The 17,631-nt window shown below is 38.2% G+C and overlaps 2 protein-coding genes across 2 annotated transcripts; one reads left to right on the plus strand and one right to left on the minus strand.

Moving 5' to 3' along the window:
* Positions 1-9,132: 9,132 nt before the first annotated feature.
* Positions 9,133-10,285, plus strand: LOC110800257 (uncharacterized). Its single transcript, XM_022005561.2, has 2 exons — positions 9,133-9,409; positions 9,744-10,285. Exons 1-2 carry the CDS (start codon positions 9,133-9,135, stop codon positions 10,283-10,285), a joined length of 819 nt encoding a protein of 272 aa, XP_021861253.2.
* Positions 10,286-10,932: 647 nt separating this feature from the next.
* LOC110800258 (uncharacterized) lies at positions 10,933-11,574 on the minus strand. The gene has a single exon (XM_022005562.2). It carries the CDS (start codon positions 11,572-11,574, stop codon positions 10,933-10,935), a length of 642 nt encoding a protein of 213 aa, XP_021861254.2.
* Positions 11,575-17,631: the final 6,057 nt, after the last annotated feature.

The following is a 17,631-nucleotide window of genomic DNA, read 5'->3' on the forward strand; positions in this document are numbered from 1 at the left end:
TGGATGACCCTATCAGCATAGGGAATGTCCTCAGGATCAACCTCCTCCTACATACAATCATCCAATCATACAATCAAACCAACATACAAGAATACAAGAATACAAGGTGCAAGATTCAAAGCTCACCGGCAGTACCTCACAGCGGTATAGGTGGAGCGAGTCTCCCCAAAAGGTCCTCATAGCGGCCCCTCCTATCTACAAAGTTCTCCCAAGGGAGGCAAAAAGCATCACCAGCATTCAAGTAGAGCTGGGCGAGTTCATCGTCTGGCGCCAACATGGATCCCGGTGGATCCTTAGGGACAAGCCTGTCCCCCGTACTATGCTGAAGGGACACGCGCTCCCCCAAGTACCACATATGGCGATACACGCCCGGGAGCAAGACCCGCCTCGAAGACAAGAAATGGGCCCGAGCGGCCGAAACAGGTATAGGCGCGTCAGCAAAAGGACGCCAAACCACCTACAGAGCAGACAATTCAGGCAACTATACAAATACAAATACAAGAGAACAAAATAGTACAAAAGTTTACCTCACTAACGGGTAAAACCCGCTAAGCTCTGCGGGAGGCCGACAGAGGCACCCTCCTGCGCACCGCTCCTATCCAAGAGGCAGCATACGGGTAAGCCGCATCTCCAGTACGATCCGGCGCCAAAGTCGGGAAGTGCTCGTACATCCAAATCTTTCAAAAACAAGCAAAGCATCAGTCGAGTTCAAGATACAAGCATACAATACAAGATACAAAGTACAAGGAGTCCCATATACCTCCAGCACACTCCACAAAGCAGCAATACTCGGTTCGCCCTCGGGCGCTGTCCGAGAAGCCCACTTCATCTCATACAAGAGGTGGCCGTATGCCATACCACCCAGTTGAGGCTCGAAACAGCCCTCAAATCCTACAAAGCTGTCAGGAAGCCGATGTGCACTCGGTTGTTCCTGCTCGGGGCCATCACTCTAATCACCAGAGCCAAGAGGAAAATTCCAACCCTCTGCTCCGCAGATATACCTACACTATGGATAGCATCCATGATCACCGTCAAAGAAGCATGAGTATCATCATCCGCCAAATCGACAACAGGGCCGAGCAAGTCCCTGGCAGTATTCGAGAACCACTTCATCCTAGAATCAAAAATCACGGCCCTCTCGGAAAAAGGAAGGCCCGTAATCATGGCGAACTCGATGGGAGTAATGGTGATCTCCCCCCATGCCATATGAAAAGTGTTGGTGGTATCCCACCACCGCTCCATCAAAGCCTGTAGCCGGGGTTTGATCCCCGTTCTCCTCAGAGTATCTCCCATGGAACGCCAGAAATCGACCAGGCCCGTCTGCAACCAGATTTCCATAGCCTCCTCGTCAGCACGGATGGCTCGAAAAGCCTTCTGAAGCTCCGCCAAGGACCAAAAGGTGCAAAACGGCTCTCCATCGGCCTATGGATGAAAGAATCGGTTCAAAACCTATACAAGTTCAAAACACAAATTCAAAGCACAGTACAAGACTCACCAAGCCAGCGCGAGGCCGCTGAGACAGATGAAATTCCGGTCAGAAAAACTAGACCGGAAGGACTCCAACCAGTGTCAACGAAAGCAGGTAGTCTCCGGGGAATCATGTCCCCCTCCGGCACATTTGTGGCAGCCGCTTCATCATCCGAAGCATCCTCCATAGCAGCTCGAGCCACTGAGCGTTTGGAAAGCTTTCTTCGAGTGTGACGAGGCATACTGATTTATGAAAAATACAAAACATCAAGATTCTAAACTGGGGGCTATCCTATACTAGCCCGTACAAAAGTCAAAATTCAAAAAATTCCAGCGGCGGTACAGACCCAACCCGGGACCTCTACACTAACGCCTAAGCTATCCATGCCAAAGAAGGCATACAAGTTCTACACCAACGCCTAGGCTACCCATGCCAAAGCAGGTATACAAATTCTACATCAACGCCTAGGCTACCCACGCCAAAGCAGATATAAGTTCAAGAAAAAAATTTCAAAAATTCAAAAATTCAAGACTACAAGTTCCAACAGTTCAAGTTCGAGTGGCTATCAAACAATTTTCTACAAGGTTCAAGAAGCCTACTATTTCAAAGTACAAAGAAACCAAAACTACATGCAATCCTAGAATTTATTTCATAAGAAAAAACATGAAATACTTACATGGGAAAGGCAAGAACAAGACCAAGGGGAGACAATTCGACCTTTGAGAGAGAACAGAAAGCAAGAGAATGAGGGCTTGTTCCTCAAATGGCACGGCAAGGGGCGCTTATATAGCGCAGCCCCGCGTCGAACGCCGAGCTCAGCGCCCAGCGCTACCTGCTGCATGCGCAGGAATCTTCAGCGCGCGCGGTCTCCCGTGCTGATTGCACGTCCTTGCTGCTACGGTTTTCTGCACCAGGCATCAAACATCAAATCGTGCTACTTTCCGAAAATACGGATATACACCTGTATCTCCAAATACAAACAGATGAGCATTTCCATAATTCAAAGTCCAAAAAATGCAACAATTTAGGCGTTCGACTCCCAACGGACCCAAGCTCCAGGAAAGTCAGCCGAAATTTCAAAATCTCAAGGGCCAATAAAAAGCTCTTGTCCCCAGTGAAGCACATCCCCAACGGATTAACTCCGGGTATTCAAAAAATTCAAAGTTCAAAATTCAAGAATTCGAAATTCAAAATTTTCGATTCCAAGCTTCGTCCTAACTCAAAGGCGGAAGTGCAGTACAAGTACAAGCCGGAGTCGTCACAGCCGAACCAAGGTAGACTCTATCCTTTTTTCTAACGCATGTTTTATGCAGGTACCGGGGTACAAAGAGTAGTCTTGATTTCAGAACATCTTGATCATTCTCCGTCCCAAGTCGAAAACTTTGACTTGCTCTTTCCTAACCGAACGCTCAGTTAAAGTGGGGGCTTCTGTAGACACCTAATTTGTGTCTCCCCATTGGGATGATGACGATACCATTATCCTTGTTAGGTAATTGGAGCAACTCCGTGTGGAAATTCCAATTGCTAAAAGCATGTCCAAAATCCAAGAGCCAAAATCCAATCCCCGAGGCCGTTCCCCTTTCGGAACTCGGTACAAAATACAAATTTCAAAAATCAAGTTCAAAATCCAAGTACAAACTCACCCAATGGACTATCCCATTGGTTTTACAAGGCCTTTTACACTCAAAATCATATAAGGCAAGTCAAATTTGGGCGCCGACCCACAAAACCGAGCAAGCCGGGCCTCGTCCCGTAAAACTGAATTCAAAAACCCGAAACGGCTTGTTTTTAGACGAAAGCTAAGCCTTAATCCCCAATCAATCACTACGTGCCAAGGTCGTACAAGTCGTACAATGGTACAGAAATACAATCCAAAAGCAAGGACGGCATCTTTCCATCCTTTTTGGCAGTATCCACGCCACGTCACCAGCGCTGCCAGCTGCGTGCGGCGCTGGCAATGGCTGGCGTTTAGCAGCAAACTCCCCTATAAATACCCCTAATTCTGAGCAGTTTAGGGAGGCAAAATCGACATGCAACGTCGTAATACAAAAATTGCACCTCAAAATTCAATACAAAAATCAATACAAAATCCTCCAAAAACACCATACAATCTTCAAGCTTTAAGCAATTGGGAGTTATAATCGAAAAGCTTGCCTAAACCTAACTAGGTAATTCCGAATCCCAACCCTAATCTATTCAATGTTACTTTGATTTTATATTTCAAAATGATTAGTAAGTTGGCATTTTTACTCTTAAAAATGTCACTTGCAACAATCATACATTTCTTCAAAATCCAAACTTTTCAAAATACAAAAATGCAAACTTTCAAGATTCAAGGATGTTCAAAGTTGTTTGTAATCACTTCTTTGAACTAGAATCATTTTCAAACATGGAGTAATCAAAGATGGCCTTTCTAACTTTTAAAGGTCTAGTCTTTGAGATTCAAGACTCCATTTTTCAATATACAAGTTCAAGTTTTCAAATTTCAAGATCCAACAATGTTTAGGGTTGCTCATGACTACTTCCCTAAACTAGGATTCTTTCAAAGTAAGAGCACATCAAAGATCTAACCTTTTCAACATTAAAAGGCCCGATCTTTGAGATTCAAGTCTCTTAACTTCAACATTTCAAGTTCAAGTTCAATATTTCAAGTTTCAAGCTTTCAAGTTCAAGTTCTATATGCAAAATCTAGGATACTTTGGGGTGAGCAACTTCTCCCAAGTTGAGATTTTTGGCTTTGAATTCGTGTCGAACGCACTTATTTTTAAGTAGCCGTTTGGCGTTCGAATTTCATGTGCCCAAGTTCAAATTTCAATATTGCAATTTCAATTATGCACCTTTCAATTCCGCACTTTCAATAACGCATTTCAATTTCGCACTTTCAATTATGCAACTTTACTTGCCTAGTCCTTCTAGGCAATGTGGACCTACTCCCTAGTCCATTTCTAGGGGGTCTTGTATTTACTAATTCCGCACTTATTTACTATTGTGATGTTGCTTTACTTGCTTTATTGATTTCATCACCGCACATGCTAAATACAACAAAATGCAAGGTTACATCACGCTTAACAAAGATAATTTCTTGGACAAACCGATCTTAGGTTCCCTTAAATTAACTTTAAAGCAAAGTGACCACAATACATAGTAGAAATTCTATTTGTTCTAAATTCAAACCCACATAGTCTAAACTAGGGTATTTACGAAAATGTTGTGCCACGTACTTGAATAATTTCTAAAGCTCGCGGAATAAGCATCTCGTTCCCGTGCCCGGATCTCACCCATCCGTTTCGAAGATTCAAAGCCTTATCCAAATCGAGTCACTCTTGGTCTTTCCAAACGGGACCCTAAAATAATGTTTGGTGGCGACTCCTTCAAGATCCAAAAATTCAAAGGTTTCTAAAAACCGCCCCTTGTAGGGAAAAAAGCAATTCGAGCAAAAATACCCCCTACAAACTGATGAAAAGGTTTCATCGTAATCCACACCATGGACTTCCCTGTAACCTTTTTCATCCAATCTAGCTTTGAAAACTTCTAGTTTCCCATCCTTGTCCTTTTTCAGTTTGAAAACCCATTTGATTTCTGTGGCTTGAAAGCCATCTGGCAAATCGACCAAATCCCAAACTTGGTTTTCAGACATGGAGTCTAATTCAGATTGCATGGCTTCTTGCCATTGCTTTGAGCTGGGGCTCGTCATAGCTTGTTTGTAAGTCGCAGGTTCATCACTTTCCAGCAATAGAATTTCATGGCTCTCGTTCGTCAAAATACCTAAGTATCTTTCCGGTTGATACCTATATCTCTGCGATCTACACGGGGTTACATTTCTAGTTGGTTTTGATTCTCACCAGATTTCTTCTAAAGATCTATGAGTTTCAACCTGAATGTCATCTTGAGCATTCTCTAGAGTTTGTTGTTCGACTCGAATTTCTTCGAGGTCTACTTTTCTCCCACTTGTCATTTTGGAAATGTGATCTCTTTCCAAAAAGATACCATCTCGAGCAACAAACACCTTGTTCTCAGATGTATTGTAGAAGTAATACCCCTTTGTTTCCTTTGGATAGCCCACAAGGATACATTTGTCAGATGTCGGTTGAAGTTTGTCTGAAATTAATTGTTTGACGTATACTTCACAACCCCAAATCTTAAGAAAAGACACATTTGGAGGCTTTCCAAACCATAACTCATATGGAGTCTTTTCAACAGCTTTAGACGGAGCTCTATTTAGTGTGAGTGCAACTGTGTTTAGTACATGTCCCCAAAATTCTATTGGAAGTTCGGCCTGACCCATCATTGATCTAACCATGTCTAGCAAGGTTACGTTCCTCCATTCTGACACACCGTTCCATTGAGGTGTTCCGGGAGGAGTCAATTCTGATAGAATTCCACATTCTTTCAGATGGTCATCAAATTCATAGCTCAGATATTCACCGCCTCTATCAGACCGCAGTGCTTTAATCTTCTTGCCTAACTGATTCTCTACTTCACTCTGAAATTCCTTGAATTTGTCAAAGGATTCAGACTTATGCTTCATTAGGTAGACATAACCATATCTACTGAAGTCATCAGTGAAAGTGATAAAGTAGCTGAAACCACCTCTAGAATTTGAACTCATTGGTCCACATACATCTGTATGGATTAAACCCAATAGATCGGTTGCTCTTTCTCCAACTTTCGACCTGGGAAATTCATTGTCAGCCGGTAACATATCACTTAGCGCCACCAAAAACTCAATGAAACTAATGTCAGTCCACCCTCCACTTGTCTTGATATTGTAGAGTGTGCAAACAGTGGAAATCTTGATGTACTCTGTACAAGCAGGATACAATGTCGTTTCAGCCGCCTTAGACAAGCACTCAAAAACACGATCGCAAACCTCATCCTCGACCCTGTGTATCATCTCCTCCACACGATCATTATCATCATCGATATTATTTTCAATGTCATCGTTATCCTCAACAAAATCGGCTTCCTCATCCGCATAGATAGCTTCTTCTTGTTCATGCACAACATTCGTACTAGAATTCCCTACGTACACTCAACTTTTACCATGATAAACCCATACATGGTAATTAGGTCTAAAGCCACGCACAAATACATGATCTCTAATCACCAAAACATTACTGACCGTGTTCACATTCTCACAATCGGCACAAGGAAAATAAAATCTTTGACCCCCGTACTAGCTTGATGTCGTAAAGCACTCATACATAACTCTGAAACCCCATGTATGAAATCCATTGTGTCACGTCCACCATACATCAAACTACTATCCATCTCCGGGAACTTCTAAACAAACCAAAACCTCGTTTAATTGGCATAGAATAACAAAAACTCTACCACTTTATCATATGCATACAAAAGTTGATTTATCGAATGAATGCATGCTTCCATAGGTCCTTATCACTCCAACCTAAACCATCCTTGAACGTCTAATCCCACTAGTGAATGTATGTCAATTATTCAATTCTAAGGAAAATTCGGCAGCATTTCCCTACTGTTCACCAAGTACACGATGTAGGTAATTTATTACCTACATATGTACCCAGAGAACAAAATAGGGAAACGACGAGCCAGTATATTCCTTAGAATAAAAATGAAATCATACATTTACTTCCTAAGTGATATTAGACGTCCAAGAACATTCCTAAACCGGGGACTATTCAAGACCTACTCCGAACGAGTAAGTCTAGAATGGGTATCTAGGCATATGATGATGATGCATTTACTTCTAGACAATAATTTAAACCGTAAACATACATAAATGCTCGAAAATAGAGTATAAAGGGAGGAAAAATCAATTAAAAACAATCCCCAATTGCATTTTCTACTGAAGATGACGGGGAAGCGTTTAGCCTGCACATAGGAGCAAGAAGCTAGCCATTAGATTAAATACATAACAGTGACCAGCTGCATACAAATTTAATGATGTATGTACTAAGATAATAAAAAGATGATCAACAAATTAAAAATAAGGAAATGTTTTCTTGTATCATTAATTAAATTTACTTTTTAATTAACGAAACCCTAATCAGCATACATCAATGATTTATGTACTAAGATAATAAAAAGATTTTAGGCCTTCATAACTTGTTTGTATTCTTTTTTTTTTTATAATTTATAGTTTAATTAGTTTAGTTTTTAGTTTTCATTATTTATTTCTAGCTGTATTTCTATTTCTATTTATTTATTTATTTATTTATTTATTATTATTCTTATTATTATTATTATCATCATCATCATCATCATCATTATTATTATTATTATTATTATTATTATTATTTATTATTATTATCATTATTATCATTGTTATTATTGTTATTATTATTTCTATTTTATTTCTATTATTATTACTGTTCTTGCCCCCTCCCTCCTTCAGCCATCTCGTCCACCACTGAACCACCACCACCGAACCACCTCAAGCCACCACCGAACCACCACCACTAAACCACATAGTATCCCTGCCTCATCCCACCACCACCGAACCACATAGTATCCCTGCCTCATCCCACCACCACCGAACCACCTCCACCAACGTACTCCACCTCCACCAACGTACCATAACAAAGAAAAAAGCACCACCACCTCCACCAACGTGCTCATAAAAAAAACAAAAACCTCCCACCACCACTAAACCACCTCCACCAGCGTACTCCACCTCCACCACGCGCGCGCACACTAAAAACGAACCCATAATAAAGCAAAAACATAGCAAAACGGCTATAAGTTAACTAATTTAAGTAATTACACGTTACCTAGGAACATCAACATGAGAAAATTGAGAGAATTTCTTGGTGAAGGAAGCTCGTCACCGGTAATTCTGGAAAAATTGCACGGGGAAGAACAGTTTCCGCGCCGGTGAAGAAGGAGCGGAGGAGGGTGCGAGTGTGTGAACGTGAATGCCTCGCCCGTGGTTTCCTCGCCGGTGGCCTTAGAAGGAGGAGAAAGCTTACGTTGTGAAGGTTTGCAGGGGAGAGAGTTTACGGACGGTACGTATAATGTTGACTGATGGGCGACAAACTTTTGTTAGCTGCTAGATTAAAGGATGTGTGTGTACTGGAGGGAAAGCTTTGGTTTTTTAATTTTATTTTTATTTTTATTTCTCAAAGGTGGCGCTTGTTTGATAAGCGTCACCTATTCTGAGCCACTTATAAAGATTTTTCTACTAGTGTTTCTATGACAATGTTGGGTAATAATGACACTCATGAAGTGAAGTATCACTGCACCTTCATTACATGACCCATATGAAGTGAAGTATCACTGCTACCATGTATCACATCAATCAATTTTTACAGTAAATTGTTGTATTCATAATGCTCATTATTGAATTAGATAGCTTCAATATTGTTCTATAAATTGAGTGAAAACATTTCAGTTTCACTTCACTCACCCTTAGTATCTTTAATATCTTCAATCTCCTACGTAGTATCTTTTAATTTCAATCTATAATTTTTCACTTCAATGGGCTTGCTTGAATTGAAAGATGTCTTCAAACAAAAGTACCAATTATTCAAATTCTTCTTCCACCTTTCCAATAATTCTGATAAAAGTAACCAACAATCTATTAATGATTATACCCGGCGTTATGAAAGACGCAGACAAGAGAATCGTGTAGTTGATCTGATGATGGATGAGTTATGGTGGCGAATAATCCATTTGAATTTTTTCAAATGGATAATCAAGTTCCAAGAACACCAAGGGTCCTTGTACAGAGGAATCATGATGATGGAAACGACCGTTTGTGGGATGACTACTTTGCTGACCAACCTGTGTTCCCCCCATCTTTATTTCGTCGGAGATTTTGCATGAAAAAGCATGTGTTTCTCCGTATAACGCAAACTTTAGAAGAACGACATGAGTTCTTTCAGCAATGTCCAGATGCTACCGGTAGACTTGGTGCATCATCATTGCAAAAATGCACTGCGACTATGAGGTTGCTAGCGTATGGTACTATTGCTGATAGTGTTGAAGACTACTTACGATTCGCGCATCTCTTGCGCGAGATTCCTTACAACATTTTATTGAAGGGATTTTGTCTTACTTTAGTGATGAATACCTCAGAAAGCCAACGGATCGGATACAACAAGACTTTTTTAAATTAGAGAAGCAAGAGGATTTTCAGGCATGATGTGTTCCATTGATTGTATGCATTGGCGACGGAAAAATTGTCCTCTTAGATTGAAAGGGTTGTTCTCTGGAAGAGATAATAAGCCAACATTGATTTTAGAAGCTGTAGCATCACAAGACCTTTGGATATGACATGCTTTCTTTGGAACGCCAGGTAGGAGTAATGATATCAATGTTCTTGATAGATCTCCATTATTTACAGATGTTTTTGAAGGTCGTGCACCACCTATTAATTGTGTCGTGAATGGCCACCAATACAATATGGGATATTCTCACTTATGGTATATACCCAAAATGGGCGGTATTCATTCCCACGGTATCCCTCCCCAAAACGAAAAGGAAGGCCTTTTTGCCAAATTACAAGAAAGTCGACGAAAGGATGTGGATCTTCAAGCTCGTTTTGCAATAATTCGTCAACCTGCGCTAGCTCGTAATACATCAATGCTTGGAAAAATTATGATAGCTTGTGTTATTATAAATAACATGATCGTTGAGGATGAACGAGATACATATTTAAATTATAAGGAGCCAAGTGAGTATGACCAAGCCGTGGAACAACCTTCATCTTCAAACAGAAAAAATAATGGAGAACCATTTCAATTTAACAATGGTGCTGAGAGGATAGAAAATTTGGACACTTACATGTCTAATAGAGTTCGAGTTCATGACAAACTTATGCATAGAGACCTCAAGTAATATCTGGTAGAACATTTGTGGCTCAAATATGGGGGTAATAATAGGGAGGGGGTAATAATAGGGAGTAACGGACTTGATACCGTAACTATAATCATATTTGTATTTAGTCATTATGCTTAATTCTATAAATTATGTTATATTTATCATATGTATTGTCGTATTCTTAAGATGTGTTCTCGTATTATTGTATTTGTATCTTATTATAATGTAATTTTGTTTGAAACTATATTTTTTTTTGTTAACTTTTAATGAAATACTAGTTTTGATGCCCATGTGATGCACAGGTTTTTATTAAAAAAAATCCGAAATACTAAATATGATATCTCCGAATTTTCGTCAAACAACGTATTATCTATAATTCATATAACTTTAACTCTCTCTAATCTATATTCTCCGTATATATTATGTCGTTTGGCAAGGATCCTATCTAATATATGCATGGCCTAACCATATATATAAAGCATACTACTCCGTAGTTCATCCCTAATTCAATTCTTCTTGAAATTATCTTTTAAGTTTTTTTTTTGTTTGACAAGTAAGAGAGGATTTATATATATCAACCAAAACAATTTACAACCTAATCAGTACCAAGTACTGAAACACCATCAAGGCCCAAACAAAGCCCCAAACAGACCCCAAAAAACTAATTACAAGCTAGCAAACCAATGAGCTTCACTAGTGCTAATCTTCTTTCCTATGAGTTTACTAACTCTATTTTTTACACAAAACTGAATGTGTTGTACAGTGTGTTTGACAGTAGGGACAGACCCTTTCCAAATAGAAGAGTTCCTAGCTTTCCAGATGAAGTAAACCACCCCAGTAATCACTGCATAAGTGACTTTTCTTTTGAACCCAGAAGTGCAATATCTTCTAACCCACTGGAAGAGGGAGATAAGGGATGACCTGTAGGTTCTAAAACCTAGCCAGTGCATAATAGCAGTGCAGCAATCAATACTATACTTGCACTCAAAAAATAAATGAGCTCCAATCTCTGGATGTGAGCCACAAAGGCCACACAGGTTATCAACACCAATGCCTAAGGGGAACAACCTTGCTTTGGTTTTCAATCTGTCTTGTAAAGCTAGCCAGCATATGATTCTGTGTTTGGGCATAGAAAATCTGTTCCAGACAAACATGTTCCATCTAATCTTGTCTCTAGAACCTCTCATCAACTTGTAGTTGTCTTTAATGTAGTATTTTGCAGAAGTGAGCCAAGTAGAAGAACCAGTGAACTCAGTACAAGCTTGTTTGGCTCTGCAGATGTACTTGACAGCCCAACTAGCTGCCATGGAGGGAGTGTACATCTGCCAGGATTTGCTTTTTATATAAATAGAATGGACCCATTTGACCCACAAGTTGTCCTGTTTTTAAGTTTTACTTTAATATAATAATAGTCAGGTTTTTTAAAAAAAAAAATGACAAAGATGTATCTTTATCTTATCATGAGATACTAAGTTTATCTTTCGATTAAACATATCTGTTATATCATATCATGAACTCATTTTGTATTTTTCAATTAATTTAAAATATATTAATAATGATTTTGAAGAATTGTTGTGATAAGGTATACGGAGTGGTTGTTTAGCTGTATTTGGAGTATATTTATTGTAATCCCCCGTAAATTTATAAATGTTATTAATATATTTTAACGTATAGTTAATATATTTAAATAAGAATTTACGAATTTTAGAAATAAATATATAATTAAAGTATATTTATTTTATTAAATTTTGAATATTTTTAACGATTTATGCAATCTAAAATAATTTTAGAATTCTATGTTGAAAAGAATTTGGATTGCGAAAACGCGATTGAATTTCAAAAACAATCCTAACCGGTTTTGGATTCAAACAACATCAATTCCAATCCTAGCCCAAGTTTGCAAAGCCCAATAAATAAACCCAAACAAAATTACCCATAATTCTCTTTACTTTCCAACTTCACGTGAAAAATAAAACAAGGAAAACAAAACCCTTCTCTCTGTTAGGTTATGATACATATGACATTTACATAAATCATGCGGAAACAACCATTAACCCAGGAATCATATTATTTACACATAATCATATAGCATAATTAGATGCATACTCTTTGTTGCGTGCCCTCCCTAGCTGCGCCCGAACCGAACAAGAACAAGTCTTTTAGGACTCCAAATGTCGTCCCTCCGTAGATAGTCCACAGCACGTCCGGATCCGCCTTAAGATTGACCAACTAGAATCGCCCTTAAGGTACTAGAAAATTCGGCACTTTTATGAGCAAGATGTGTTTTAATTTTCTCTCAAAAACTCACTTTTGAATACTTTGAAACTTGTGTATAAATTATGACCCCTAGGCCTTTATTTATAGAGTTATGGAAAAGGAATCGTAATCCTAGTAGGATACGAATTAATTGAAATTAGAATCCTACATGAATTCTATTTAATTAATTTATCCAATTAGGAATAGAAATTTAATCATACACTGACTCTTGTAGATTTAGGAATCACGCATGAGCACAAACTCACACACATACGGCAGCCACAAGGGCTGCCCATGCGCGTGCGAGCAGCAGCCCGCGCAGCACGGCCCACGCATCCGTGGCCCTTGGCGCGCGCTGGGCCTGCCTTGCGGTAGGCCTGGGCGCTGCCTTGGCTGGGCTTGTGGCGCGCATGCTTGCTGGGCGATGGCCCCGGCTTCGTGCTGGGCCTTCGTCCGGCAAGCCTCGTCCGATGCTAATTCGTACGATACGCTTCCGATTAAATTTCCATTTCCGGAATCTATTTCCGATACGAACAATATTTAATATTTCCGATTCCGGAATTAATTTCCGTTTCGAACAAATATTTAATATTTCCGTTTCCGGAATTATTTTCCGATTCCGGCAATATTTCCGATTCTGACAATATTTCCGTTTCCGGCAATATTTCCGATTCTGGTAATATTTCCATTTCCAATAATATTTTCCGACACGTACCATGTTTCCGTTTCCGGTAACATCTACGACTTGGATAATATTCATATTTCCGATACGATCCATATTTCCGTTTCCGGCAATATCATCGTTTCCGGAGTATTCATTTCTTGCCTGTGACGATCTTAGCTCCCACTGAAACCAAGATCCGTCAGTTCCGAATATTCATAGATGGAGTATTTAATGCCATTAAATACTTGATCCGTTTACGTACTATTTGTGTGACCCTACGGGTTCAGTCAAGAGTAAGCTGTGGATTAATATCATTAATTCCACTTGAACTGAAGCGGCCTCTAGCTAGGCATTCAGCTCACTTGATCTCACTGAATTATTAACTTGTTAATTAATACTGAACCGCATTTATTAGACTTAACATAGAATGCATACTTGGACCAAGGGCATTATTTCCTTCAGTCTCCCACTTGTCCTTAGGGACAAGTGTGCATTTCCTAATTCCTTTGTCGCTCGATGCTTGCTCTTGAACATAAGGTAAGAGTTGTCATCCTTATTATGTCCAGAGGTGTTCCTCGGTTTCAGAGTTCAACTGATCAAATAAACAGATAATCATAGCCTATGATTCATCCGAGCACGGCCATGCATTTCACAGTTTCTAGCTCTCCGAGTGGCCTTGTACAACTTTTAAGCATCTCATCCCGATTTATGGGAGGACAATCCCAATCTTGCGATCTTGAGATTAGACTTCGTTTGATAGGTGATTACCTGAGCGTTGCCTTTATAGCCTCCTTTTACGGTGCGACGGTTGGTCAACGTCAAAGCAACCAGTTCTCAAACAAGTAATCTCAAATCACTCAGGTATTGAGGATTTAGTGTCTAATAATTTAATGAAATTTACTTATGACAGACTTTCATCTCTTACAGTAAAGTTTCATAGGTCTTGTCCGATACTAGTCTTCCCAAAGTAAGTATCTATGCAAATGATTATGACATTGCCATGTCCACATAGTTCAAGAAACAGAACTACTAGTCATCTTGCATTCTAATCGTCTAACGTTTTCTATGCGTCCAATTTTATAGAAAACTCCGATTAGGGACCATTTTCAACCTTTGACATTCAAGTTCACTTGATAGACATTTCTTAGTCACAGGACTGGTCCTGACAGTCTATCTTGAATATGTCGTCAAGTTGAAGGGACTCATCATTTAATACTAAACCAAGATTAAATGGAATATGAAAATACATTTCATATATGATAAATGTTCAACCCCAATGTTTTATAACCATGGGCCTCAAACCCATCTTCTAAAACAATTCATGGAATTCAAAGCTATGCTTGATTTCCAGTGCGACAATGTGAGTGTTGCTTCTCACTTGTTGCATAGGTTTAGTTATTATGCTTTGCCAATCTTAATATCCTTTTTCATCGAATGTTCTTCGAGATATGATGATAAGATCTTTTGAGTATGTTTATTTTGTGATCTAGTCTTTCTTGCTACATTAGTGGTTCTACGCATTTTGCAATGAAGGACCATCAAGTTAGCAGACGTTTTTCTTGCTTTCAAGAGTGGTTCCACGCATTTTTCAATGAAGAACCATCAAGCCAGCAGATAGGTGATCTACCCAAGTTCAGTGAAGAACTTTAAACAACCCTGTTTTATTGCTTCTTAGGCAATAATTACTTTTACTTCAACTGTATAGGTTGCTAGTGATGCTTTGTTTGGATTTACCTATCCAAGCAGTTCATAGATATGTGGAAGACTCTCCAACTATATCTTAGAACATAGAAATTAATATTTTAATTTCCCACGCAACAACTCATGGTCTCCAATCCATGTTGCCATTTCAAAACACGATGCTCTATAGCTCGTCTTTATCAATGGTTAACTCCAAAGGTTCTTGCTTGATCCTTTGCCAGTGTTTATGCGTGTAGCATCAATATTTAGCGTATCTTTATTTCCTTGAATCAAGAACTATTCCTATGTACCTTTTCAAGTACCATAAGTATTCTTGATCTCAATCTAGTTGATCTTCACTTAGATCAATAGAGATTGGTATATGTTCGTCATGCCTAAAGTCATACGATACGTTTTTGGCGATCCTCATATTATATCATACATGATAAATTCTTTTGCAGAATAATTCCCAATTGAATTCTATTCATGTAACTTTAGCTTATCTAGTTTCAGTAGATACTAAATTCAGCTAAATTCTTTGACATATAATATAGGTTTAAGAATCTTACTTAGATTCTTTGATGTTTAACTTAGTAAATGCTTATACATAGTTCAAACATCCTTTACTTAGATTTATTCACATGGGTCGAATATCTCCAATTGAGACTTTCGTGTTTGATTTAGTAAATGCCATTACTTAATCTAAAACAATATTATAAGATCTTTGTAAATAGATCTTAATACCCAATATGTACTAAGTTTCGCCATGGTCCATTATTGATGAATAATTTCAAATCTAATTCATTAGTATTTGAATGTTATTTCACAATAGAGAGATATGTGTGTGATACACATAGGACCAATTAAGTTTTACGTACTCCCACTAAACTTCTTATATCTCTATAAGAATCATGTATATTTTATGAAACTAAAATACTTATTAGCTTCACTAAAATACAATTCCAATTCCCAATTGCTTGCTTAAATCTGTACTTAGATTTCCTAAGCTGGCTTTCTTTTTCAAGCATTTATTTGGATCCACAAATCCTATGACATACCATGTACATAGTTTATTCCAACATTTGATTGAGGAATACGTTTTGTCATCCAATTGCCATATGTACCAATATGCAATCATTGCTTGAATTATAGACTTAAGCATTACGATTTTGCATGAGGTTTCAACACAATCCATGCCATGAATTTGCTTGTAACCTTTAGCAACTAATCTAGCTTTGTGTGTGAACACAATTCCATGTTTGATGGTTTTTATCCTTAAAACAAACTTGCAACCAATAGGTGTGAAACTATTCTTGCAAATCAACAAAATTTCAATTTTGTCATCAAAACATTGAGTATGTTTTATGGCCTTTAACCATTTAAAACATTTGAGTCTATATATGGCCTCTAACCATTTTAGGGAATCTGGGTTTCGTCATAGCTTTCTTACAAGTCACAAACTCATTAATCTATATGATAATAGTTTGACTGCAAGTTGTAGGTTTCTTCAGCTTCAGTGACTTGAATTCTATGCCTACTTGGGTATAGAACATCAAACAATAGAATATCAATAGCCACTTGAAAGTCCTTTGAATATTCTGTTCTCCTTGAAGCACTTGTGAAGTCTTCTAAGAGATGTCTATTCTTTAAAGCCACTTCTAAAGTCCTTAAAGAATAAGTTCGGATTTTCTGAAGCACTTTGAAAAGCCTCCGGAATGTCCGTTTATGTTTGTTGTTCGCCTCGAAAACTTTCGAGGTCTATTTTCTCCCACTTGTCATTTTGGAAACGAATCTCCAAAAGGACATTATTCCGAGCAAACAAACATTATGTTCTCAAAAATTCGTGGTAGAAATAATACCCTTGTGTCTCATTTGAATAAATCACAATGAAACATATATCTATACTTGGGCCTTAGTTTGTCGAATAACAAACACTAAGCTCCCACTGAGTTTAGCAACTCTCTAGATATATATTATCGAAAAGATATTCTAAAATTTCTTTTCTATAGCTTTGACGAATTTAGTTTAGTTTGGTGGTAGTTGAGCATTTTGTTTTAGAAATTATAGGAAAAGTCTTTATGATTCATCATTGATCGAATCAAGTACTAATTGACTTCGATTATTCCAACTAAGATATGTCATATCTTATGGACCTAGATTGTGAAATTACAACACACAATCATTGATGATCATATTTGGTCTCAAGTAATCATCAACATGATCTAACCTAGATCTTTATGATTTCTTGCCGAGTGGATTTTATACTTCTGAATCTTTGAACTAGCCAAACAGATTCAACTTATATCACATTTGAGTAAATAAACCTATATTCACTCAAATCCATGTGAAATAATAAAGTCATAAAACCTTTCTTTAGCTTTAAACTCTATCGTCTAGGCGTTCTAACAATAGTTCATATTCTTTGTTACTTTCAACAAGTAAGAGTAGCTTGTCTTAAGTTGATCTAGAAATCAACCAACTTTCAAAAGTCCATCAAAAATAGAGCTTTTTAATGTTAACTTGTTGATATGGTCTAAGCAACAATGCCAAAGATTAGTGGAACTCAAATCAAGAAGTTGATTTGAACCTAGTAAAGTTCTTTAAAGAGTTGTTTGTTTTAATCAAGCATATTGACTCAACCTGTAATTGACCATTTCATTCAAATAAACAAACAAACATTGTTTTTGTTTTTCTTGAATGTGAGTCTTTCTGTGTTTGAAAACAGAAATTTAGGTATGTTGATTATGGAACAAAATAGCCATTT

This window comes from Spinacia oleracea, chromosome 3 (genome assembly GCF_020520425.1).
Source record: "Spinacia oleracea cultivar Varoflay chromosome 3, BTI_SOV_V1, whole genome shotgun sequence".
Taxonomy (NCBI): domain Eukaryota; kingdom Viridiplantae; phylum Streptophyta; class Magnoliopsida; order Caryophyllales; family Amaranthaceae; genus Spinacia; species Spinacia oleracea.

Excerpts from the sequence above, each read along its gene's own strand:
- LOC110800258 (XM_022005562.2), bottom strand. The coding sequence starts at position 11,574 with ATGGCAGCTAGTTGGGCTGTCAAGTACATCTGCAGAGCCAAACAAGCT.
- LOC110800257 (XM_022005561.2), top strand. The coding sequence starts at position 9,133 with ATGGATAATCAAGTTCCAAGAACACCAAGGGTCCTTGTACAGAGGAAT. Across the intron at positions 9,410-9,743 it reads TATGAGGTTGCTAGCGTATG|GTAGGAGTAATGATATCAAT; the intron begins GTACTATTGCTG and ends TTGGAACGCCAG.